The sequence below is a fragment of the Pseudochaenichthys georgianus genome, unplaced genomic scaffold (assembly GCF_902827115.2).
Source record: "Pseudochaenichthys georgianus unplaced genomic scaffold, fPseGeo1.2 scaffold_1342_arrow_ctg1, whole genome shotgun sequence".
Lineage (NCBI taxonomy): Eukaryota > Metazoa > Chordata > Actinopteri > Perciformes > Channichthyidae > Pseudochaenichthys > Pseudochaenichthys georgianus.
The window spans coordinates 8,574-35,344 of record NW_027262225.1 but is presented as its reverse complement, the minus strand read 5'-3'; the positions used below and the strand labels follow the sequence as shown (position 1 = coordinate 35,344).

Genomic DNA, 26,771 nt, shown 5'->3' with positions numbered 1-26,771 from the left:
AGCTGTTACTTGTCCTGTCTCTCTGTAATCCCATCTCCAACACAAATAGTCTACTCAAGCACACTATTAGGTTGACAGACACTTACATTTTGATGTGCTCTGTAGTATACAATCGTTCCCTGCTTGGATATACCTTTTTTACGAAGCAGATTTTGAACTGTGGCGGGCAGAGCACTAGCTTTTTTGCTGTAGCGGCCGGGTTGCTGCCTTTCTCAGCAGAGTGCTAAAGCCCTACCTGTTACGCGCGCAAGTCATTCGAGGAGGCGCGAGTGACAAGTGTTGAGCTATTGGTGGGGACAATTCAGGATTCTTGGATACTGGTGGGGTCGTGACCCTGCGTCCACCCCCTAAACGACACGATGAAACCCAACCTCGAAAACCCTGTTGAAGTTAATGAACTGTAATGGACTGCAAGAAATCAACATGCACTGACTATCAACTTTATCTTCTGTCTATTTAATTGAAAATTACACTCAATAGAGGAATGAACAAACAAAAAATCTCAACATTCTTTGACTTGTTAAATTAAGATTTGAACAACACAAGGACAAACGTATAAATTAACTGAAGATTTGAACACAATTATAAAACAATAAACTCTCAGGACATGAACACACTTACAGCAAACAATGAAACATGTAGTGCTAGAGGACTATGCATCAGATGTGGGCTGGAGCCTGTCAGGGAAACATCCCACAATCCTGTCATAGACTGGATTTTTATCCCTAAATCCCGAACGCCAATCGCCGGACCTTCTTGGTGGCAAAATCTTTTACGAGCTCTTTGAAATCAAGTGACAGAGCCAGCTTGCTTTCAATCGATAACATTGCAAGGCTGTTCAACCTCTCTTGGTAGATCTTAAATAGCTCTTGATAAGTTTCAACTTACTAAATGATCTTTCACCACCAGCTACGGTAACTGGGAGCGTCAAGAAAATTCTGAGGGCAATGCAAACGTCTCTGGAGTTCCATCTTGAGTATTGCATTCAGTCGATCGAGAGAGCTACAATCAGGTCGAAAGTGGCAGAACATATTTGATTGAGATGCCGTATCTCACTCTCAAACTGATCTGTGAGATCCTGTGAGTATTTCTCCCTCAGCGGCTGACACACAGAAGCCATGACACTGTCACTCAACTTCCCAATTTTAAGTATGGCAGCAAATTCTTCAACAATATTTGCTGTTGTTTGGAACCGAGTGTCCAAGTCACTTAAGACCTGGTCCATGGCAGTGAAAAACACAGTGTTTCTGGCCTATCCTCCTGACCTCCTCCTCCTCCTCCTCCTCCTCCTCCTCCTCCTCCTCCTCCTCCTCCTCCTCCTCCTCCTCCTCCTCCTCCTCCTCTCACGGCAAAGTTCTTTTTTGAAATGAGGTGGAACGAAGTCGATAGGGACTTGGCTTGGCAACTGGAAGGTCACCAGTTCAAGTCCCGGCAAGACCAAGTGCTACCGAGGTGTCCCTGAGCAAGGCACCGTTCCCCACCCTGCTCCCCGGGCGCCGTTCAAAATGGCAGCCCACTGCTCCTAACACTAGGATGGGTCGAATGCAGAGAAACAATTTCCCCACGAGGGATTAATAAAAGTCTATCTATCTAACTTCCATTTCCTAAGCTACCATTGATGCCTCAGACAGAATAGCATCCCATCCATTTCTGAGAGTCTGCATCTCATCTCTTAGTGCAGCAACATGACCTGCCTCCACCTCTCTTGAGATGTTCCCTGACTGGAGTATCACATTCCTGTCATCAATAGATTGCAATACTTTCACCCACTTGGTGAGAAGGAGCTGTTGGTCTGAGGTAGTTCCTCAGACCAACAGCTTCAGATCTGGCCTCACCTGAGAGACTGCATGAGCTCAGGATGGTAGCAAGGGCTTCAATGACACCAGGCAGGTGCTTTGCTACCGGTTTCACAGCATCAATTCTCGCACCCCAGCGAGTGTCAGATAGCCTATGTACAGAGCAACCTGCTTTCTTTTTGTATATAGACCAACGAGATGGACTGGCACTTAGAGGCGGTGTAGAGGCGGTTAATGTAACCAAAAAAGATGGACACTTCAGGGCTCGATTCTGCAGCATGCACGCCTACCAGATTCAACGTGTGGGAGCACAAAGTGAGAAAGTAGCAAGATTATTCTTTTTCAGTGTTTGGGCTTGGACTCCCTTGATTTCCCCCGACATATTCGCCCCATTATCATAGCCTTGCCCCCTGCCATCACTAATGTCTATCCTAGACCCAGAAGCACCCTCTCCATCATGCTATTTCACATCCTGTTTTTCCGTTGAATTCAATAAATCTGTCAGTGATCTCCCGTTCGCCTGTGTCTTCATTATAATGTACATATCTTATGAGCACAACATTTTGCTCGGTGTGGGAAATGTCAGGCGTTGCAACACAAATTATTCCATCGTATATGGCATCCTCCCTTTCCGTTTTTAAAACCTTTCCCCCACACAATTCAATAAACTCGTTCTGGATGTCTGGGCTCAGACAATGCGTTAGCTGGCTTCCTTTTTTGGATGTCCTGATTTTGTCTAACGGAGCGTCCACACTACAGCTCCAAAAATAGCTTGGAGCTGGGCGTGTCTGGAGCTTGGGGATTTTATTCAAGCAACACGGCCAACAACCAATCACATGAATCTCCCGCCCCCGACATACAAAGCAAAAACCCCCGGGGATTTTATGCGAGCAATATATATATAAACTCCCCAAACAGGCGAAAACCTACCAGTTTCCCCCACTGTCTCTGCCACCTCCCTCCATGCCTGGTTCCTCCGGTTTGTATCCCGGGAGGTGAAGAGGGTCTGGTCATACAAAACCGGGTGATTCGCTACGGCGATAGTTAGTTTCTCCTCCGACTTTTTTTGAAAATATAGAAATGAACGGCGGAATATCTCTCCCAGCTTAGACGCGGTTTGATTGGCTAGCGCTTCAGCTGTCAGATTTTGGGAAACGGGATTTGATTGGCTGGCGCTGGCTACTCCGGCGTCCAGGCGACCAGAAGTTGATTGTTCAACTTCTGGTCGCCTGGGTCGCCTTAGACGCCTCGCTCGGCTACCCACAATTCAGTTCGGCGAAAAAGCGCGGCTACGTGACGTCACCCCATTGAAAGTGAATGGGCAGCTTGGAGCTGCTTGGAGCTTTCGACGCTCTCGACGCTGTAGTGTAGACGGGCCGTAACGGCCCGTCTACACTACAGCGTCGAAAGCTCCAAGATACATATTTGATAGCCTATGTTATGTATGATAGCCTATGTTATGTATGATAGGTATTTTGCAAAAGACACACGATATATAATATATACACACACACACATAAAAAAACACTAATGGTCTATATATGATAGAGAAGCATATTGTGTAGGCCTATAGCCTACTCAGCTATTTTAATAAGTTGAAAAATGAAGAAACAATAATACATTATACATAGACAGAAGTTATACATCAGTAAAAATGAATATCTATGTCATAAAAAATGAAAATGTACTTCTACATCTATATAAAAAATGTAAATGTTCAAGTTAAACACAAGAACATGACACCACCCCGCCCAAACCATATTTACACAAAGTTGCTCATGACACCCGAATGCCCCGTGCATGCGGCTCCTCCAAAGCATGACTGAGAACCTCTCTCATATCTTTGTCTTTGGGAAACCATCAAAATAAAAACGGGAGATTTACAAAAACATTTTAAGAAGGAGGTCAAGCTTATTTTCTTCCTTCTCCTTCCTAGATAGATTAGATTAGATTTTAGATTTAGATTAGGACCCTTTGTGTTTCAGGTGACAAAGACTTCGTCAGGTAATATGCAATGGGAGCCTTCCAATGTCCGTGTAGGCCAACCACCATGAACACAAGAGCCTCAGTAGCAGCATCGGTCTCATTGTTTCCATCACCCATGTCGACAAAAGCAGACATTGACTGGTTATGTGGATTATATTGCACATGTTTTCTGATGGCCATGTCATCCAACATGAGTGAAACACATCCATGTTTAGCCTGGTCGTCCTGGCATCTTCTCTCCAGCATATCCAGCATCATCTTGTTCAGGCCAGGCTTGCCATCCACCGAACACAGCCACCTGTAAAAAAATTGAGAAGTAGCTATTTAAGGTACTTGCAACCGTAATTTCCAAAAATGAAATTGAACAACATTAAGACTACCTTTTTGTTGTAGTCTCTCTGAGGTATTTGTATGCCTTTGGACCATGTAGATGGAGTGTGAGGGCAAGCTCTCTGTGGTCCTTGGAGTACTCATGGCCCTGCTTTGCCTTCAAGTCTATTTGAAGATCTGAAATTGTATGAGAAAAAATTAATAAGTCCCCTTCATATAATAACAAAGGAGTTTAATAAAGAGTGTAAGAGTAAGATGTACATGAATCTCAAAGTGCTACTTTCATCTTCCCGGAGTAGAAATCAAGCCTCTTTGAGTTCTTCATTAATGAGGTTCTTTTCCCTCAAATCCCCCAAAAGACTCCTCACTGTGGTCTCTGCCCTCTTTTCTCTAGCCATGGCATTCTTCCTCTCTCGCTCGAGACTCTCCACTCTTGCTAAAGCTTCATTGAGTCTGGCCTTAAGAGCAGTAGGAGAAGCAGGCGAGACATCGCGATGATCCTAGAAAGAGGGATGAACATGGTTTGAGTGATGTTTCACTTCACACACATCACTTTGACACAACTAGAGTATGGCCCACATTCTTTCTTATAGTCATCACCTGTCAAAGCCACTGCCAGCATCATGCGTGTGTGTGTGTGTGTGTGTGTGTGTGTGTGTGTGTGTGTGTGTGTGTGTGTGTGTGTGTGTGTGTGTGTGTGTGTGTGTGTGTGTGTGTGCCAGGAATGCATGTTCAACATGTCTTCAATTGTGTGTGTATGTGTTTATTTGTGAGTGTGTTTAATATGAGTGGCAACAAACAAGAGAGATTTGACTTTGTCTAGGACCATTATGATATGATGTTGAAAATAGAAATACTCACATCATTAGGCTGAGGTTGTGAGTGTGAGGTTGAAGCTTCTGGGTCGTCCTGAGGGGCCACAGACAGGCTCTCTTCAGCTTTTCTGGAAGTAGACGTAGTCCTGCCCTTTTCCGGCTAAAATGAAAAAGCAGAATACTTCACACACACACACACACACACACACACACACACACACACACACACACACACACACACACACACACACACACACACACACACACACACACACACACACACACACACACACACACACACACACACACACACACACACACACACACACACACACACACACACACACACACACACACACACACACACACACACACACACACACACACACACACACACACACACACACACACACACACACACACACACACACACACACACACACACACACACACACACACACACACACACACACACACGTATGTCACCCTGCCCTGTTATTGATAATAGAATATTTACATGTATGAATGCTAATAGCCTTATGATGATACACCTACTGTTTGGAGGTGAACCGGGAAGCTGAAGATGGAGGGAATAACACCATCTCTGAGTCGGACAATCTGTCCTGTCAAACTCGTCCTGCTTACAATGCTCACTGCAAATCACGGATGACTCGCTTGCAGTGAACCCTTCCCTCCTCAAAGCAACTTCCCACTTCTTTCTCATATCTTTGTCTTTGGGAAACCTTCAAAATAAAAACGGGAGATTTGAGAGTCAACACAAAAACATTTTAAGAAGGAGGTCAAGCTTATTTTCTTCCTTCTTCTTCCTAGATAGATTAGATTAGATTTTACTGTATTCATCCCACAACGGGGAAATTCACTTGTTACAGCAGCGATTTATAAAGTCTCAGTTGGCCATGAACATAATGTTTGCTGGCTACGATTTCGCTGGCGGACATCAATACAGTACAATAATATTCTATTTACAAAATACAACCAATTATAATGTTGAATCTTACTTGTGAAAAGTAATCCCCCGACCCCTGTTCGCAATCGTCCGCCGATTTGCACAGCAATATGCTGCACAGTGCTCTGGCATCTTGAAACCTCTGCTGTCTCTGGGTAGAATGTCTGTAGGATGACCGGTCCAAGATGGCGGCCGTATTTCTTGCGCCCCAGCAGCCAATGCGGCGTCTACTCTTTATATGTCTATGGTTCTCCCTGCTTACACGCGGTTTGATTGGCTAGCGCTTCTACTGTCAGATTTGCATAAACGTGTTTGATTGGCTGGCGCTTCCAGCTCAGCTTCAAAAGTTGAACATTGCTCAACTTTGGAATCCTGGACATCCTGGAAATCTTCGCTTCGCTCCCCCACAATGCAGTTCGGCGAAAAGCGAGGCAACGTGACGTCATCCCCATTCAAAGTCAAGGGGCAGAGAAGCGTTGGAAGCGGTGGAAGATTCTTCTGAAGCTGCTGTGTGGACGTACCGGGAGGGTATTTTTTGCTCCTTGGAGAAAAGAACACATGGTAAGCAGAACAGTGCATTGGCACTTTCACTGTGAATCAACCAGTCCCTCTTCACTTTTCCCCTACCCTTATCTGCTTTGGTGTATTTCAAGTAATCTGGAAATCTCTTTCCCTTTGAATCATGTGGAAATTCTTGATCTGTTTCTCGCATTGCTAATGTCTTTACAATAGTTGCCCTGTCCTTGTCACTCATCCTAGCTGGGAACGAGCCTGGGTCAAGTGATAGCAGATCTTCTGCCTCAGACACCTACAGGTGGCTCAGTATCTGTGGCATCCTGTGTCCAGAGCTGCTTCCTCCTCATCTGTGCTGCTTTCATGGTCCTCGACCTCTTCTTGTACCGTACTTCTGCCTCTTCACCTCTGCTCTCCTCGTTGGCTGCCTTGCTCGAGGGCCCTGGCTCTAGAGTATCCATAGTGTACATAATTTATAAAATGCCCTATAGTAGTAATAACGCAGTACAGCTCGAGTTATCTCTTAATTGTAATAATAATAATAATAATAATAATAATAATTTGTATAGATATTTTCCAATTGCTCAAATCTAGCTATAGCTACTGTAACAACCTCAATGTAATGTGCCAGTGGTCAATGGTATTGCAATTACTGGAAGAACTAAGTAACTAAATGTGAATATTACCTAAAGTTGTATTCAATGCATGGTAAGCATGTTTAAAATCTGTTTGTTAACCCCAAGCCCTGCTGCTTTACCTCCCTCTCTTTCAACTGGGAGCTGGCCTGAGGGGAGGGGTACTGATCCTGAAGCCGCATCTGTGCATTAGAGCAGATGTGATGAGCATGTAACATTATACAGGTTAGGTTAGCTAGCCATAGCAAAAGCTGCTGGATACAAATTCACTGGGCTCATCGGCACTCATCTAATTTGATAGCAACAGGTAGCTAACGTCAGCCACAGAATGTTGGCCAAGCTGTTATGGGCTTCAAAACAAGTTCTGTGAATAAATACCTTTCTTGTGAAAATACTTGGTGACTAGCTGTCGACCTCTTTTATTATTTTCCTCTTGCTGACGTTTTTTCTTTCGTTTCTGAGCTCCTGATTCCTGAGCTGTAGAGCAGCGTTTCTCAAACTTTTTCATACCAAGGACCACTTAACCAATCAAAAAACACTCGCGGACAACCGAACTCCACAGATATCCCAAAACACATCGTTTTTTTACAAATCGCCTGAAAATGGTACAAACAAGTGGCAACATGTGTGATGAAGGTGTTGTGCTGGGCTATATCATGCAATCGAAAATGAAACTTAAGCTCGCTCCATTGCGGAGATATTCCCGCGAGAGTGCGGAAAACTTAAATGTATTTATTTATTTCAAATGTGAAATGTTACCAATATACTCACGGACCACTAGGGGGCGCTCGCGGACCACACTTTGAGAAGCACTGCTGTAGAGGACATTTTCCTGTCAGTCTGTTCAAGCTGCTGCGCTGCTGTGCCGCCTAGTTATAGTTGAAAGTGTGGGTGCAAGATTAGTAACTGGCAGGCAAGGGGTGGTTTGGAGTGGGTCAGGCACGACCACCTCCATGGCAGAATTTTTTTAATTTAATGAACACCTGTACCTGCAAGTTCCTGCAATATAGAGCACAGAACTGTCTCAAAATCCTATAGGGTTCCAAAAACGTATAGCGATTCCTAGCATTTTTTGACTAGGGATGACACTTTAAGCTGTCTGATATCCCATTACCTGTAACTCTTGGGTCTCTTTCTCACTTCCTCTGCCTCCTCCCTGAGTCTGCACAGTCACCACATCATTCTACATTAAGGAGAGCAATACACTTATGAGTACACTGAACTGGTTTGAATACACAACCTTTATGCTACTCTGTAAAGAAAGGGAGAGAGGGGGGAATATATTATCCAAGTTTTTGTGTCTTAATTTGTTATGTTATCCTACACTTTAAGCTGACTGATATTTCCATTACCTGTAACTCTTGTGTCTCTTTCTCTCCTTCTCTGCCTCCTCCCTGAGTCTGCACTGTCACCACATCATTCTACACAGGAGAGCAATACACGTATGCATACACTGAACTGGGCTGAATACATGATTTTCTCTTTCTTCTGCCATGTTCTACCTGGTTGGCTCCGCTCTCAAAGGTTTCTCTGTATATTTGAAAAGAAGAAGAAAAAATAAAACAAGAAAAGATCGATACCAAAGAGTTGGAGCCAAGATGAGGAGTTTAATTGTGTATAATGGAGACTAGGGATGGGTATCGTTAAGGTTTTAACGGTACTACTACTTTTATCGATACCGCTTATCGGTCCGGTCTTTTATCGGTTCTTTTGGAGAAAAAAAACTAAACAAATTGTGAACTAAACTAAAATTGCTTTTTATTTAAATTAAATAAATAATATTTCACATCAAAAGAAACGATAATGTTTTAACAAATCATATTAAATAATCTGATGACAGAATAGCTGAAACTTTAACAAACGAAATAACTCAGTTTCCTCTAATCATTAAGGCGAGACATAGTGATGGGTCGTTCGCGAACGATTCGATCTTTTTGAACGAATCTTTGAAGTGAACGAGATGAACTGATTCCTCCCACAAAACGATTCGTTTGTTTGAGTCGCCGCTAAAGAGAAGCTGTTCGCGAACGACGAACTTAAAGAACTGGCGGAAACAGTTCAGAACTGTTTCCTACAGTGTACTGTAATCAGAGCCCTCTTACCTGAGCACACACACACACACACACACACACACACACACACACACACACACACACACACACACACACACACACACACACACACACACACACACACACACACACACACACACACACACACACACACAGTGTGCCGGTTAGTTCTATAATTCATTTTCATTTCAGGTACCTTTGTACCTTAAGAGAATTGAAGGCTGGCATCTGTAAATGCAGATAGATATAAGTACTTTATTCTTATTTTATTATCCATCCATCCATCTTCTCCCGCTTATCCGTGGTCGGGTCGCGGGGGTAGCAGTTCCAGCAGAGAGCCCCAAACTTTAACTTTAACTTTAACTTTATTATCATTATCATTATTTTCTTTCCAATGAAATGAAATCAGAAAATAAGTGGTAAATGATGGAAAATATAAAAGTCGATGCTTGAAGGAAAATGGACTTCGGAAATCAGTTTTTTATTTACTGTTCTGTAAAAGTCTTGTCGAATGTAATGTTTTATGTTTTGTGTGGACCCCAGGAAGACTAGTTGTCATGCAGCTAATGGGGATCCTAATAAACTCAAATTCTAATGGGCTTCGATCTACCAGGTAGCTAGCTAGCAAACACACACACTGGTTGATGTTACTAGCTAGCTAGCAAACGTCAGCTAACCGCTAGCTAACATAAAGAAAATGAAGAGAAGGTGATGATTATAAATGTGTTTTATTGTATTTAGTGGTGTTGGAGTCTACCGGACCAGGTCCGTCCTCCGCGCAGATCGTTTGGATATGGCCAGAGCGGGGTCGCTGTCCGGATCTGCCGATGACCTTTCTTAGTTCTGAGGGGAAAAGCAATTGTGTCCTAGACACTATTCTCTGTTAGCTGTACAAAAACTAGACTTTGCACTCCAATGGATTGTTTCTTCAAATAAGCACTTTATTACACAGTTCAACAAAGATATATCAATCCGTACTATACCACAAAGCGCTTTGGACTCCTTCTTGAGTTCCCACCGTGACAGGCTCGTCAGTGTGAGATCCCAGTTGAAGTGAGTGCCGAATTCTGAATATATCTTTTTCTTTATAGTGTTTGCTGTGAAGCCCCCATCTTTGGTGCTCTCTGTGCTGCAGTCTGCCTTTTCTGCCCAGCAACACACAGTTTTAGCCAAGGTCAGGCCAGGGCCATACTCCCTTTTCCTAATTACCTGTTTTAACTGGTTTTCTCACAAGACAATTGCGTCTGGTGAGGATCAGGGCCCCACATCTCGTCCTTGAAGATAACAGGATGTAGCCGGCCAGCAGTAAACTTTAACAGCAGTAAACTTAAACACGTTATTTTTCCACTCAGACAGCTCAAGGTTTCCTATAACAGGATTTACTATATCTTATATTCACAGTTACTTTTTCCTTATCTTCATCCTTCAGTGGTAGAAGTAAAGACATGTCTAACATATTCTTTGTTTGAAAAACTTACTGAAAAGGTCAGCCACCAATGACAGACTGGTCGCGGTGATTTACATTCAGCCTACCTGCATCAGGACCAAACCATTGTGAGCGAAATGCGGGGGGGGGGGGTAACAATCTTTGGAAACTTAAAGACTCGCTATTAAGTGTCTAAAATCAGCACAAGTTCTTTCATTGCGTATTATTAATTCGATTGAAATTACATACTTATGTTTACAGTGATATATTGGGGGGGACATATCATATTTGTCATATGATAACAAAGTGGGGGTGCAAAAGCACACGTTTGCTCCCCCAAGGTCAATTGTGGGGATGCACCTGCTTTGCTCCATTGCTCAGGCGCCCATACCATGCCATGAATGAAGGGGGGGGGGGGGGGTGCTCATTCTGTCAAACAGAGTAACAAGCACCTGTTTATTTCTTTTGTGACGTTTTTTTTTAATACAGGCAATTATACTTTTGAGTTATCTACATTAACTTACTTTAGGATAATAATAAAACCATATTATTTTTATTTTATTTATTTATTTTATTGCTTTTTTATTAATTCTACCGTGTTGTGTAATGTTTATTTATACTGTTCATGCTCACTACTTGTAGCACTTCGGGATTTGAATTCAAATATGAAGTGCTTTATAAATGGAACCCATTATTATTATTATTATTATTATTATATTAATAAAAAGATGATTCCAAGGGCCCAGTGCTGGGCCCATGGAATCATCCTAACCTCCCCCCCCAGCTACGCCCCTGGGTGTAGGCAGGCAGGTATAGGTAGGTAGGTAGGCAGACAGACAGATAGACAGGTAGATAGATGGATAGATGGATAGGTAGATAGACAGATAGATAGACACAGCCTGATAGACAGGTAGATAGATGGATATCATATATCATATATACTTCATTCATCCCAAATTGTGAAATGTGTGGAAACAATTATAAACACAATAACATTAAATACAAATGAAATCAATAGACAGGAATATATGCATAGTAGAAAGGACACAATGATTATAATATTTAATGTAGCCTTACTATGAAGGCTGATCTAAATACGGTGCTTTTCTACAGATTACTTTATTACTGCACTGGTAAAGTAAAATTAGGCCGATTAATAAGATGTGAAGTGCTTTGTAACTTTGACCCGCTTGAATGAATACACAACAAACAATGAAGAAAGAGTTTTATCTGGGCTGCTTCGCTGCCAGCTGCTCCCCCGGGACCCGGAAGTGGCGTATAGCCTGTACTTCAACATCAACGAAGGTGCTCGATATATGCTGTATTGAACCAATAAACTAACACAAACTGTATCACGATGATGATGATGATGATGATGATGATGATGATGGTGATAAAGAATGCATCTAACGTTCCGCTGTTCATTATAATAAAAAACCAGAGCATTAAACAAACCATCATGCTCTTACTTTGAAATCATGCGGAAATGTCGTCATCAGCAGGCCATCACGTGGTTTCCGAAAATCACCGAGTGACACGAGTAGATTTTAGCCGAGACCGGCGGAAAATATGTCTCAAAATTGCGTGTGTGTAAAAAGACGATCCACGAGCAGAAATGTGAGATCCAGGAGCAGAGATTTGAGATCCGCAAGCGCATTTTTGGTCGGCAAATACAAAATGGATTCACAAATGCCTGATCGAAAGTTGTCAATGTTAAAGAGGTAATCACAGATCTTGTTTTTATTTGTGAACATATTTAGCGTATTTGCAGATTCGTTTTACACTTGCACATTTATTTGTGAGTTTGCAAATCTTTTAAATGCATTAAGTGGATGGTGTTTTACATTTACAAATCACATATTTACACACAAATAATTGTTATGTTCACACGAATAATTATGAGACATATCTCTGCCCATATGCCTCACTCCCCTCCTAATCCTTACCGGGTTTACCGGGGCCGTCACCGACTCATCCATGTGGGCGTTACCGACCGGCTCGCTTTCATAACAGCCACTTAGCACCAGCAGTCAATCAACACACTGCAAGTCATCCTGACTACATATTTTTTGTTCTAACAGTTGTATAAGTGCAGTTGTGTGTGCTAGCCAGCTCTTACTCAGCAGTTTTACACTGACCAGCCACCTGTCAGCTCTCCACCGACACACCACATGGATCCTCAGAACAACATGGAAAATGAGGCAAATATGTTCCTGAGCCACGCGAAGACTCTCAGGCTACACACCGGGAATATAGTCAACCGAAGCCGGCTGAAAAAGAAGTGTCCGTGCTCCCCCAGCGAAGAGGTAAGCTCGCGTGAATAACGGTCAAAATTCAAAAAACACCGGCCGTTGGTTAGCTTGTTTCAGCCGTTGGTTAGCTTGTTTCAGCCGTTGGTGTGACAGTTTAGCTTCTTAGCTTAGCCTTTGAGTTAACAGTAAGCTACCTGTCTTAATAGGTAACTAGCTAACCTTTTATAGTGTGTGTTTACTGATAAAAAGCACTGTCGGCAGCCCATAAAGACTTATATAAAGAGCTATTTAAAAGTGTACTTGTCGGGGTCAGAAGTAACTAGAGATAGTTAGAGACTTTATTCATCCCAAATTGGGACAGTAAAAAAAAGTTATATCACAAATAATTAAAATTTTCTATAAGACACAAATACTGCAGCAACAGAAATATAGACTTATAATACAGGAGCAGAAACACATAGGCTAGTATATCAATTACAGCTGTAACTAAGTAAACTAAATATATTTACTCAAGTAGCATACTTAAGTACTTTTTTTTTTTAAACATTTCGGATTTAAGAGTTCTACTTTAACAGTAGAAGACCACAGTATTTGTACTTTTACGGAAGTAAAGGATCTGAGTACTTCTGTCACCTCTGCAGGAATGTGTCTGAGATAAGGTCAGCTTGAAAGTTGGAGTTTGAGTCTAAACACTGGGAACTATCTCCTAACTGGATTGAAGAATCCAATCCTCCATTACCTGTTTTGGCACCGACTGCATGGACGTGCACTGAATACAGATGCGGGGGCAATTCCTCAAAGAACTGGTTAAGACTTGTTACAGCATTGCTTCAGTTGCTGTCTATCATGTTTAACATCACCTGCGGTTTTCCTCGAAATATATTGCTAATGCCTAGAGGTGTAATACATACACGTTGTTGTGGCTTCAGTACAAAGTTTATTACATAATCTTTTATTGTTCAGATCAACAATAAAGAAAGTCATGGTTGACATACCGTTGACTTCAGGATGCAGGTATAATATGACATAATGTGGCTGACATCCAAAAAAAAAAAAGTAATACAAAAAAAGTACATAATGCAGAAAAATGCTTTAAAAAGTCACTATAATAAATATAAGGATTATTATTTAGACGCCCCATTGTCTCATCGACCTTCTCTTTCTGATAGGTTTGTATCCTCTTTCAAGAGTCTGCAGTAATGCTGCATATGCATATTTCAAAGGAGTCACCAAAATTGTATTTTAAAAAGCGATTAAAGCAATATTTAAGTTGTAATATGAGTGGGAGCCAAACAAATGTGGATGCTTGAAGTTGTCCCAAGTCTATCATTCGAAGTAATCCAAGCCTATGTATCTTCCATTCACATTATTTCTAGCTTTGAATGAGCCAGCTGTGCAACCATGTGACTGCTGCAGCTGAAGTTTGTTTGTCTCATTTGGGGGCACTAGTTCTTCTTTCTCACGCCTGTACGAACCAGCTCTGCTCCCAGTCCGTCTCTCCGTGCTCAGCCTGACATCTCAACGTTTGGATTTGTTTGACATTGTCTTTCAAACATCCATAGTCTACTTTACGGGCCTTCTCACGTCACGTTATGTAAATAGTTTGAAAGCAAAGCATTCATCAGCCCTACTTCTCCTTGTTTATTTGTCTTTTTCCAACTGATTTCATTGTTTGTAATAAACCGCTTTGAGTTTTTGCCTCGGCGTGTCACAGATGTCCAGATGTTGTTATGGGGTCTTCAGAGGATAACAATGCTGCGACAGATGATCTTTAAACTTTGTTTTCTGTTTGGTATTTCAGCTTCAAGACTGCATTCAAGCCGCACTGAGTGACTGGAAGGCTGCCACAAAAGCACCATCCAATGTAAGGACGCGTTTACACTTCTCATGTACAGCTGGTTCTCACCGTCTCCCAAACCACTTTTGCATGTTTGTCATCGACACAGAGGAATACACAAATAGTATTTGCATTGATGGCGATGAGTGGTGGTCCGGCTATAGCTTTAACAAGGCGCTGCAGAATACAAGCGGTCGGGCAGCAGAGGTCTCGTGCTTGGGAAAGTAACTTTAGTGATGACATCAAAGGATGCCTGCAGGCGCGCTGAAAGGAAGCTGTCATGATGAATGTTCATGCAGTGCTGGCTGCCATTCAGAGCGTGCGTCAGTGCAGAGGGGGGGGGGGGGGCGCACAGAAACGGTGCTCTGGTGGTTTCATTCATAAAGTGTGATCGGATTTCAAATAGTCAGTGTGAGTAGATTTCATCAAACTAACAACATGTGGAATGGAGATCACAATCACTGAGGGATCATCTGTAGGAACCCGCCATTCCTGTTTGACACGCCCTGGCTGCTTCACTACGCCTTCACTAGGCCTTCACTACGCCTTCACTACGCCTTCACTACGCCTTCACTACGCCTTCACTAGGCCTTCACTACGCCTTCACTAGGCCTTCACTACGCCTTCACTAGGCCTTCACTAGGCCTTCACTACGCCTTCACTACGCCTTCACTAGGCCTTCACTAGGCCTTCACTAGGCCTTCACTACGCCTTCACTACGCCTTCACTAGGCCTTCACTAGGCCTTCACTAGGCCTTCACTAGGCCTTCACTAGGCCTTCACTAGGCCTTCACTAGGCCTTCACTACGCCTTCACTAGGCCTTCACTAGGCCTTCACTAGGCCTTCACTAGGCCTTCACTAGGCCTTCACTAGGCCTTCACTACGCCTTCACTACGCCTTCACTAGGCCTTCACTAGGCCTTCACTAGGCCTTCACTACGCCTTCACTAGGCCTTCACTACGCCTTCACTAGGCCCACTGGACACTGACGGGGAAGAGGGAGGTTTGAAAGAGTTGAACTAAGGGATCTTTATACTTGCACATCCCCTGCAGGGAAATAGCAAAGACAGGACCTTTGAGTTGGGGGGGCTGAGGGGGTTTCATGTTGGGAACGAGACTGACTTTACTGCGGTTGGATCGACATAAAGGCGTCAGCATAATGTCGCTGTTACATATGAAGCCGCCTCAATGCCACCTTTTGATTAAGAGTTATTACCAAATCCTTTACACAGAGGGGACATGTGTTGATGTAGAAGAGACATGAAGAAGAGGGGACACATGTTGGTGGAGAAGAGACATGAAGAAGAGGGGACACATGTTGGTGGAGAAGAGACATGGAGAAGAGGGGACACGTGTTGGTGGAGAAGAGACATGAAGAAGAGGGGACACATGTTGATGTAGAAGAGACATGGAGAAGAGGGGACACATGTTGATGTAGAAGAGACATGGAGAAGAGGGGACACATGTTGATGTAAAAGAGACATGGAGAAGAGGGGACACGTGTTGATGTAGAAGAGACATGAAGAAGAGGGGACACGTGTTGGTGAAGAAGAGGGGACACGTGTTGATGTAGAAGAGACATGAAGAAGAGGGGACACGTGTTGATGTAGAGGAGACATGAAGAAGAGGGGACACGTGTTGATGTAGAGGAGACATGAAGAAGAGGGGACACGTGTTGGTGGAGAAGAGACATGAAGAAGAGGGGACACGTGTTGGTGGAGAAGAGACATGAAGAAGAGGGGACACGTGTTGGTGGAGAAGAGACATGAAGAAGAGGGGACACGTGTTGGTGAAGAAGAGGGGACACGTGTTGATGTAGAAGAGACATGAAGAAGAGGGGACACGTGTTGATGTAGAGGAGACATGAAGAAGAGGGGACACGTGTTGATGTAGAGGAGACATGAAGAAGAGGGGACACGTGTTGATGTAGAAGAGACATGGAGAAGAGGGGACACATGTTGATGAAGAAGAGACATGAAGAAGAGGGGACACAAGTTGATGTAGAAGAGACATGAAGAAGAGGGGACACAAGTTGATGTCGAAGAGACATGAGGAAGAGGGGACACATGTTGATGTCGAAGAGACATGAGGAAGAGGGGACACATGTTGATGTAGAAGAGACAGGAAGAAGAGGGGACACATGTTGATGTAGAAGAGACATGAAGAAGAGGGGACACAGTTGATGTAGAAGAGACATGAAGAAGAGGGGACACATGTTGATGTAGAAGAGACATGAAGAAGAGGGGACACATGTTGATGTAGAAGAGACATGAAGAAGAGGGGACACATGTTGATGTAGAAGAGACATGGAGAAGAGGGGACACATGTTGATGTAAAAGAGACATGGAGAAGAGGGGACACGTGTTGATGTAAAAGAGACATGAAGAAGAGGGGACACGTGTTGATGTAAAAGAGACATGAAGAAGAGGGGACACGTGTTGATGTAGAAGAGACATGGAGAAGAGGGGACACGTGTTGATGTAAAAGAGACATGGAGAAGAGGGGACACGTGTTGATGTAGAAGAGACATGAAGAAGAGGGGACACGTGTTGATGTAGAAGAGACATGGAGAAGAGGGGACACGTGTGGATGTAGAAGAGACATGGAGAAGAGGGGACACGTGTGGATGTAGAAGAGACATGAAGAAGAGGGGACACATGTTGATGTAGAAGAGGGGACACATGTTGATGTAGAAGAGACGTGAAGAAGAGGGGACACATGTGGATGTAGAAGAGACATGGAGAAGAGGGGACACATGTTGATGGAGAAGAGACATGGAGAAGAGGGGACACATGTTGATGTAGAAGAGACATGGAGAAGAGGGGACACATGTTGATGTAGAAGAGGGGACACATGTTGATGTAGAAGAGACATGAAGAAGAGGGGACACATGTTGATGTAGATGAGACATGGAGAAGAGGGGACACATGTTGATGTAGATGAGACATGAAGAAGAGGGGACACATGTTGATGTAGAAGAGACATGAAGAAGAGGGGACACATGTTGATGTAGAAGAGACATGGAGAAGAGGGGACACATGTTGATGTAGAAGAGACATGGAGAAGAGGGGACACATGTTGATGTAGAAGAGGGGACACATGTTGATGTAGAAGAGACATGAAGAAGAGGGGACACATGTTGATGTAGAAGAGACATGGAGAAGAGGGGACACATGTTGATGTAGAAGAGACATGAAGAAGAGGGGACACATGTTGATGTAGAAGAGGGGACACATGTTGATGTAGAAGAGACGTGAAGAAGAGGGGACACATGTGGATGTAGAAGAGACATGAAGAAGAGGGGACACATGTGGATGTAGAAGAGACATGGAGAAGAGGGGACACATGTTAATGTAGAAGAGACATGAAGAAGAGGGGACACATGTTGATGTAGAAGAGACATGGAGAAGAGGGGACACATGTTGATGTAGAAGAGACATGGAGAAGAGGGGACACATGTTGATGTAGAAGAGGGGACACATGTTGATGTAGAAGAGACATGAAGAAGAGGGGACACATGTTGATGTAGATGAGACATGGAGAAGAGGGGACACATGTTGATGTAGATGAGACATGAAGAAGAGGGGACACATGTTGATGTAGATGAGACATGAAGAAGAGGGGACACATGTTGATGTAGAAGAGGGGACACATGTTGATGTAGATGAGACATGGAGAAGAGGGGACACATGTTGATGTAGAAGAGACATGAAGAAGAGGGGACACATGTTGATGTAGATGAGACATGAAGAAGAGGGGACACATGTTGATGTAGAAGAGACATGAAGAAGAGGGGACACATGTTGATGTAGAAGAGACATGGAGAAGAGGGGACACATGTTGATGTAGATGAGACATGAAGAAGAGGGGACACATGTTGATGTAGAAGAGACATGAAGAAGAGGGGACACATGTTGATGTAGAAGAGGGGACACATGTTGATGTAGATGAGACATGAAGAAGAGGGGACACATGTTGATGTAGAAGAGGGGACACATGTTGATGTAGATGAGACATGAAGAAGAGGGGACACATGTTGATGTAGAAGAGACATGAAGAAGAGGGGACACATGTTGATGTAGAAGAGACATGGAGAAGAGGGGACACATGTTGATGTAGAAGAGGGGACACATGTTGATGTAGAAGAGGGGACACATGTTGATGTAGAAGAGACATGAGGAAGTGGATTTTTCACAATAGGTGACCTTTAAGACCATCTGGTATTTCGATCAGGAACAGGTTTGTCACCACGTTAACACGTACGAGGAATTTGACTTGCTGTCGTGGTGCAAACATAACAATGTAAAACACAGATAGAAAACTATAATAACATAAAAACATATAATCTCAATGGGACCACCTGGTTAAATAAAGGTTTAAACCATGGTATTGAGACATTTATTTATCTCGATATTCGATATATCGTTACATCCGTAGTTATTCATGTTTTATTATCTTTTGCTTTCTAATGTTTCTAATGTGTTTGATGCTCTCAATGTCTCTCTCTGTAAAGCACGTTGATCGCCTTGTGTTGAAAAGTGCTCTCTAAATAAACTTGAGTAATGGTCCCAAAGATGTTTCCCCTAAACGAAGTGCTTTCCTTTTCCCGAAGGACTTCTCCGACACGCTGGACTGCTCCATCCCGCAGCCGACAGACGCCATCCCCCCCGAAGAGAGGGAGGAGCTGAGGGTCTCGGGTCAGTACAGAACTCAATATCTAAATGTAATGCGACTGTTGACCAGCTGCATGTCAGCACAGGTCACCGTGGAAACATCTTTTAAATTCCCTGCTTCAACCAGATTAGTTCCAAATAACTTTCAGTCATACCAGTGATGTGTGGGACATCTATTTACATCTGCTTGTTTTCACAGTGAAGCTGTTCCTGTGCGAGGCGGGCGAGTCCTCCATCAGAGACGCCGTGGAGATGGGTGAGCTTCAGATCTCTGCCGCTAAACCTTAACATGCCTTAAAGGTCCCTTGTACTGTTTTCATCAGTATATCACAGGTCTCAGATACATACAGAGCCTGTCTCTGATTGGCTGAAACACCAAACAGATCATTGCAGCATTACCCATAATCCCCTCTGTTCTTGCTCAACAGAGGTGGGAAGTAGTAGAGTACAAATACTTCGTAAAGTACATTTTTCTAGTATCAGTACTTTACTCCACTACGACCTTTTCTGACGACTTTTTACTTTGACTTCTTACATGTTGAACACAAATACCTGTACTTTCTACTTCTTACATGTTGAACTCAAATACCTGTACTTTCTACTTCTTACATGTTGAACTCAAATACCTGTACTTTCTACTTCTTACATTTTGAACACAAATACCTGTACTTTCTACTTCTTACATGTTGAACACAAATACCTGTACTTTCTACTTCTTACATGTTGAACACAAATACCTGTACTTTCTACTTCTTACATGTTGAACACAAATACCTGTACTTTCTACTTCTTACATGTTGAACACAAATACCTGTACTTTCTACTTCTCACATGTTGAACCCAAATACCTGTACTTTCTACTTCTTACATGTTGAACACAAATACCTGTACTTTCTACTTCTTCCATGTTGAACTCAAATACCTGTACTTTCTACTTCTTACATGTTGAACTCAAATACCTGTACTTTCTACTTCTTACATGTTGAACTCAAATACCTGTACTTTCTACTTCTTACATGTTGAACTCAAATACCTGTACTTTCTACTTCTTACATGTTGAACACAAATACCTGTACTCTACTTCTTACATGTTGAACACAAATACCTGTACTTTCTACTTCTTACATTTTGAACCCAAATACCTGTACTCTACTTCTTACATGTTGAACACAAATACCTGTACTTTCTACTTCTTACATTTTGAACTCAAATACCTGTACTTTCTACTTCTTACATGTTGAACTCAAATACCTGTACTTTCTACTTCTTACATGTTGAACACAGATACCTGTACTTTCTACTTCTTACATGTTGAACACTGATACCTGTACTTTCTACTTCTTACATGTTGAACACTAATACCTGTACTTTCTACTTCTTACATGTTGAACTCAAATACCTGTACTTTCTACTTCTTACATGTTGAACTCAAATACCTGTACTTTCTACTTCTTACATGTTGAACACAAATACCTGTACTTTCTACTTCTTACATGTTGAACACAAATACCTGTACTTTCTACTTCTTACATGTTGAACACAAATACCTGTACTTTCTACTTCTTACATGTTGAACACAAATACCTGTACTTTCTACTTCTTACATGTTGAACACAAATACCTGTACTTTCTACTTCTTACATGTTGAACACAAATACCTGTACTTTCTACTTCTTACATGTTGAACACAAATACCTGTACTTTCTACTTCTTACATGTTGAACACTAATACCTGTACTTTCTACTTCTTACATGTTGAACTCAAATACCTGTACTTTCTACTTCTTACATGTTGAACACAAATACTTGTACTTTCTACTTCTCTCATTTCCCAAACAGCTGGTTCCTTTAGTCTGAATGTGTGTTGGTGCGTGGTCATTATTATTTAGAGTCACTGCGTGCCTATTGGTTGGAACATGATCCGTGTATCCATCACTTCCTGGTCTTCTCTAAAGAAGAGGGACCAATGGAAACGTTGTCATGTTGCCGTTGGTCACCATGGAAACATTCAATAGCTAACAATGACATTATTGTTCTATTGATATAAGGGGAGGTCAGATACTCTTTAAAGCAGCTGCTAGTTATGGGTACTTTCTACTGAAGTACACTTCAAAGCCTCTTTACTTTCACTTGAGTAAAAAAGTTTAGTCAGTACTTCTACTTTCACCAGAGTATTTTTAAACACGAGTATCTGTACTTGCACTCGAGTAAAGGATGTGTACTTCTACTTGAGTAAAGGATGTGTACTTCTACTTGAGTAAAGGATGTGTACTTCTACTTGAGTAAAGGATGTGTGTACTTCTACTTGAGTAAAGGATGTGTGTACTTCTACTTGAGTAAAGGATGTGTGTACTTCTACTTGAGTAAAGGATGTGTACTTCTACTTGAGTAAAGGATGTGTACTTCTACTTGAGTAAAGGGTGTGCGTACTTCTACTTGAGTAAAGGATGTGCGTACTTCTACTTGAGTAAAGGATGTGCGTACTTCTACTTGAGTAAAGGATGTGTACTTCTACTTGAGTAAAGGATGTGTACTTCTACTTGAGTAAAGGATGTGCGTACTTCTACCTGAGTAAAGGATGTGTGCACTTCTACTTGAGTAAAGGATGTGTGTACTTCTACTTGAGTAAAGGATGTGTGTACTTCTACTTGAGTAAAGGATGTGTGTACTTCTACTTGAGTAAAGGATGTGTACTTCTACTTGAGTAAAGGATGTGTACTTCTACTTGAGTAAAGGGTGTGTGTACTTCTACTTGAGTAAAGGATGTGTGTACTTCTACTTGAGTAAAGGATGTGTACTTCTACTTGAGTAAAGGATGTGTACTTCTACTTGAGTAAAGGATGTGTGTACTTCTACTTGAGTAAAGGATGTGTGTACTTCTACTTGAGTAAAGGATGTGTGTACTTCTACTTGAGTAAAGGATGTGTGTACTTCTGCTTGAGTAAAGGATGTGTGTACTTCTACTTGAGTAAAGGATGTGTGTACTTCTACTTGAGTAAAGGATGTGTGTACTTCTCTGTTGCTCAGCCTGTCAGACGCTGGCGGTGTCGCAGCTGGACTCCGTCATCATCGCCCCGACGTGGCCCCTGGCTGAGGGGGAGAACCAGAGCTTGGCCCACCTGCAGCCGGCCTGGGAGGAGCTGGAGTCTCTGGTCCGGAGCCAGAGGATCGCTGCCATCGGCACCTCGGACCTGGACAAAGACCTGCTGGAGCAGCTCTACACCTGGGCTCAGGTGAGGGTCTCAACCTCAGTGTCAGCTTTAATCAAGCTTTCTGAACAACTGAAGCCCGATTTCAACCAATCAAATGAACTCCTGTCTGACCGTCAGTCACACGGGGCTGACACGGGGAGAGCTTTATCGTTATGTCCATGGACTGTTCCAATTAAGTTTATTTAAACAAGACGTCTGTTTTCCCAACAAGGGATTCTTTGTGCATTAATATTGTAAGAAGAAAATAAATATTGACTGCATGGATGGAATATGTAAGTTAAGTATAATATCACAACTTTCTCATTCAGCCACAGACGCACAACATGTGAAATACTACAGTGATGTTTAGTGGTGGGCTAATCAAACCCGTATTCAAGTTTGGTGCTGACTTGGTGTTTGTCCCAATAGAAGCTTCCGGGCTCCACAGTGACATCTTCTGGTTAAACGTATAGCCCTCTTTAAGACTGCACATAAATCACAGCAACACCTTTTTGATGTAGTTTAAAATCTCGTTCGGCCAACATTTAAATATTTGATTTGCCAGAAATTCAAACAAGCAGATCATCGTCTGTTCAGCTGTTTAATCAGGTGGTGTGAGCGCGACCCAAAAGCAGGTAGGAATGCGTTTTTGTTTCTCTCCGCTCCAGGTGAAGCCCAGCAGCAACCAGGTGAACCTGGCCTCCTGCTGCGTGATGCCTCCAGACCTCACTGCCTTCGCTAAGGAGTTCGACATCCAGCTGCTCACACACAACGACCCCAAAGGTACACATCAAGTTATCCTCTACTATTTGAAAGGTCACCTATTACGGAAAAATGCATTTATTTATGTCTTTTATACAGTTGTAGTCAAAAGTTTGCACACACTTGTCAAGAACATGTATTTCATGACGGTCTTGACTTTTCAATCATTTCTACGACTCTTATTTTTGGGGCCCCAGAGGATTTGATCACATTTTCAGAAGACTCATTATAAATTCATAAAAGATCCAAACTTCATGATTTTAGTTCTGACAAAGTAGGATGTGCTCCAATCTATTATTGAAATACATGTTCTTTACAAGTGTCTGTAAACTTTTGACCACAACTGTACAAACATGTGTCCCTGGTGTGTCAGGAGACTCTAATGGCGCATTTCCACTGCAGCGCGGTTTAAGCGTGCCGTGCCAAACCCGGCCCGTTTTTGGTTGCGTTTCCACTCGGCGTAGTTCCGGCTAGCGGGTACTTTTTCACAGTTTTTCTGGCTCTCCAAAATCCAGGTTCTTTCCGGGCCAACAACCGGGCTGAGTCGAGCAGAGTATGCTAAACTAGTGAGAGAATCGCTGGCAACTACAACAAGATGAACATATTGTACCGTGATTTAATTGTAATACACGTTTCTAAATGATGCCGAAGTAACAACACACTGATACCGGTTAGTAAAAACCATGAATTAATGCTTTGAGTCTGCAGACAGACGGCAGAGAAACACCTTTAAAATGCGTGTTTTCTGAAGGTAGCTTGGCTAAGCTAACGCAGTATAAGCTCCGACCGTCCACACTCACAACAACGGCCTACAGACATAAATAAACCAGCGACTGTATTCTCCATGACACAGGCAGTCTGTGGTTTGTACTGGTTTAACTTCTGTCTAGTTTCTGAGCAGACATGAGGAGCTGTGAGCTCTGAGCGCTAACAGCTAACGGCTGTGTTGTTTTTCTGGGGCTCTCATTGAAGATGACGTCACGGCTCCGCCTATACTGCGTTACTATGGTTACCGTCCCAGTTCCTAAACTGTAATGGTAACGCAGCATAAAGTGAGCCTGGCCTACCGAGGCCTAACCATACCGTACTGAGCCGAGCGAGGCCCTGCAGTGGAAAAGCTCCTTAAGTGTCAGAAAATAAAACCCTCTCTCTTTTCCTCCGTACCCACATCTCTAAAAACGGGGGAACAACGGAGCGGATCCAGATTTCGGGGGGTTTGAGGCTAGAATGCATCTGTTTGGTATTTTGAGCCAAACACTTCAGAGACATGGTCTTTAGATATCTGAGACCTGTAATATATCCATAACATAATAGGAGACCTTTAAGTCCGATGGGTTTAAAGGGACTGTCGTGGCTTCCTTCCTTGTTTTTCTATCAAGCCACGAGACGCCTTAAACAGACATTTTAAACTTGTTTTCTGTCCTTTATATTTGTTTGTGTAATGATACGCATGCAGGGCTAACAAAGGCAGGGTGACATCCCACTATCAGGGTCTTTGGGCCACTTTGTTCCTGTTTCCCGTGAGTTTTAAACGGCTCCATCTCCTCTCGCTTCCTCAGAGCTCCTGTCAGCGGCCACCTTCCAGGAGGCGGTGCAGGATCTGAGCGCCGCCATCTGGAGGCTGGAGTGGGTGCTGCGCTACTCCATCATCGTGAAGAGCCGGGGAATCATCAAGGCTAAAGGCTACCTGGTCAGTGCAGGGAAGGGGAGCCAGTAGCACCACCACCACCACCACCACAGAAGAAGAAGAAGACATGGATGAAGCCATTTTCCTCCATAAACACAACATTCAAAGTCACCGCTCTGAATAATGGATGCTGCCAATTAAACGGTCGCTAAAGTCATTGTTTATCCTCCGGAGAAGCATCGAGTGATTCATTTGAACTGTATTCATTCCCAGTGCGATCAAGAGACTGAAGACTTCAGCAGATTAGAGTCAACGCTGCTTTTAACATGGAAAATACTGGTTGCTAAATGTTTATGATCGTTCCTTAACCTATCTCTGACTGTAAGTGCCTCTCGTCTGCTTTCTCTCTGTCTCTCTCACCCCGGCTGCGTCTCACCGGCATCCGGTGAATCGAGCTGAAGGTATAGATGTGTTGTTTTGTACCACAGAGTGATCAGACTCTCGGTTTGACTTCCTGTCAGAGTGCCGCAGCGACGCGTCCTAAAACCCGGAAGACAGTCAGCAAGTCACCACTTCCTGTTCCTTCGTCTCAGAGCCTGACCCGTCTCTTCAATGCGTCTCAACTACAGACCTGAGTTCCAGATATTTTCCTAAACCCTACGGAGAAATGTAATTGCTTTTTGGCGAAGGAACCGGAAGTGGTCATATGCTAACTTACGTCTGGGTTTTAGGACGCGTCACTGCGGCTCTCTGACATCTCATTCCTGCTTTAACAACATCTTCAATGTTGAGAAATGACGTGTTTATTTTATGATTGACTTGGTGAAGCAAGTTTATTTATATAGCACTTTTCAACACAAGGCAATTCAAAGTGCTTTACAAAAAATGAAAGACATTAAGAAAATGGCATTTCAAATCAGTCTTTAAAAAGAAAAGCTAATAAAAGAAAAAATACATGGATAAAAGTTAAAGTGCAGTTTAAGATGTGAAAAGTTCACTTAAAAGCAGCGACAAAAAGAAAAGTCTTCTTGCTGGATTGAAAGCAGCAGAGTCGCAGCGGACCTGCAGATGCTTGGAGCAGAGTAACTGAACGTCTCCAGGTTGAGTTCTGACTCTGACAGGAAGCTGAAAGCAGTCTATTATTTTATCATGCATTTTTTTCTACCCGTGTGTTATTGACGATGCATTGAAATGTTTACCCGCTCTTTGCTCGAGATCTCTTTGAGGATTGAGAGTACAGCAATGTGCGGAGGTTCATCTGCAAAGCAGGCGTTCGGCGTCTTCGTGCATCGTTGTTAAAGCACCGGAAGCTCCGCGCCGAGAAGTTACAACGTGTTGACTGTGAGGAGGAGTTTTTATTTAAGAGTCATGATGACGCTTGTTGTCCAGACGAGTTCCAGTAAATCTCATGAAGGAAAGTTATCTGTTGTTCAGTAAACAATGCTGTCGTGTATTTCTGTGTGTCATGATTTGGCTTTAATACAATTTTAAAACTGTTTGTTCTGTCACCACCTGCGCTCAAGATTTAGTTGCACCACTGCATATTGTTTGGAGATACATGTACTTTACTTGAGTATTTCAATTGTATGCTACTGTGTACTTCTACTCCACTACAGTTCAGAGGTACATGGTGTACTTTTACTCCACTACATGTATTTAATACCTTTAGTTCCTTAACTGATCTGGATGAAGGATGTGAAATCTAACCAAGTGTTGAATCAGTCTTTAGTTCCTCCTGGAGTAAATCCACCAGCTACCCTGCAGTCTACAAAGTACTTCAGACTAGCTGCACCTTCACCAGCTACCCTGCAGTCTACAAAGTCATTCAGACTAGCTGCACCTTCACCAGCTACCCTGCAGTCTACAAAGTACTTCAGACGAGCTGCACC

The 26,771-nt window shown here is 42.9% G+C and overlaps 1 protein-coding gene and 1 long non-coding RNA gene across 2 annotated transcripts; one reads left to right on the top strand and one right to left on the bottom strand.

The window, feature by feature from the left end:
- Positions 1–4,978: 4,978 nt before the first annotated feature.
- Positions 4,979–6,449, bottom strand: LOC139433216 (uncharacterized). The gene is made up of 3 exons (XR_011642783.1): positions 5,947–6,449; positions 5,483–5,670; positions 4,979–5,108 (listed from the first exon to the last, which is right to left on the bottom strand). It is a non-coding gene; the product is annotated as an uncharacterized lncRNA (long non-coding RNA).
- Positions 6,450–12,087: 5,638 nt separating this feature from the next.
- On the top strand, positions 12,088–26,335 carry gclm (glutamate-cysteine ligase, modifier subunit). The gene is made up of 8 exons (XM_034077153.2): positions 12,088–12,261; positions 12,649–12,846; positions 14,594–14,656; positions 19,242–19,326; positions 19,502–19,558; positions 22,330–22,535; positions 23,162–23,276; positions 24,815–26,335. Exons 2-8 carry the CDS (start codon positions 12,712–12,714, stop codon positions 24,970–24,972), a joined length of 819 nt encoding a protein of 272 aa, XP_033933044.1. The 5' UTR covers positions 12,088–12,261; positions 12,649–12,711; the 3' UTR covers positions 24,973–26,335.
- The last annotated feature ends 436 nt before the right edge of the window (positions 26,336–26,771 follow it).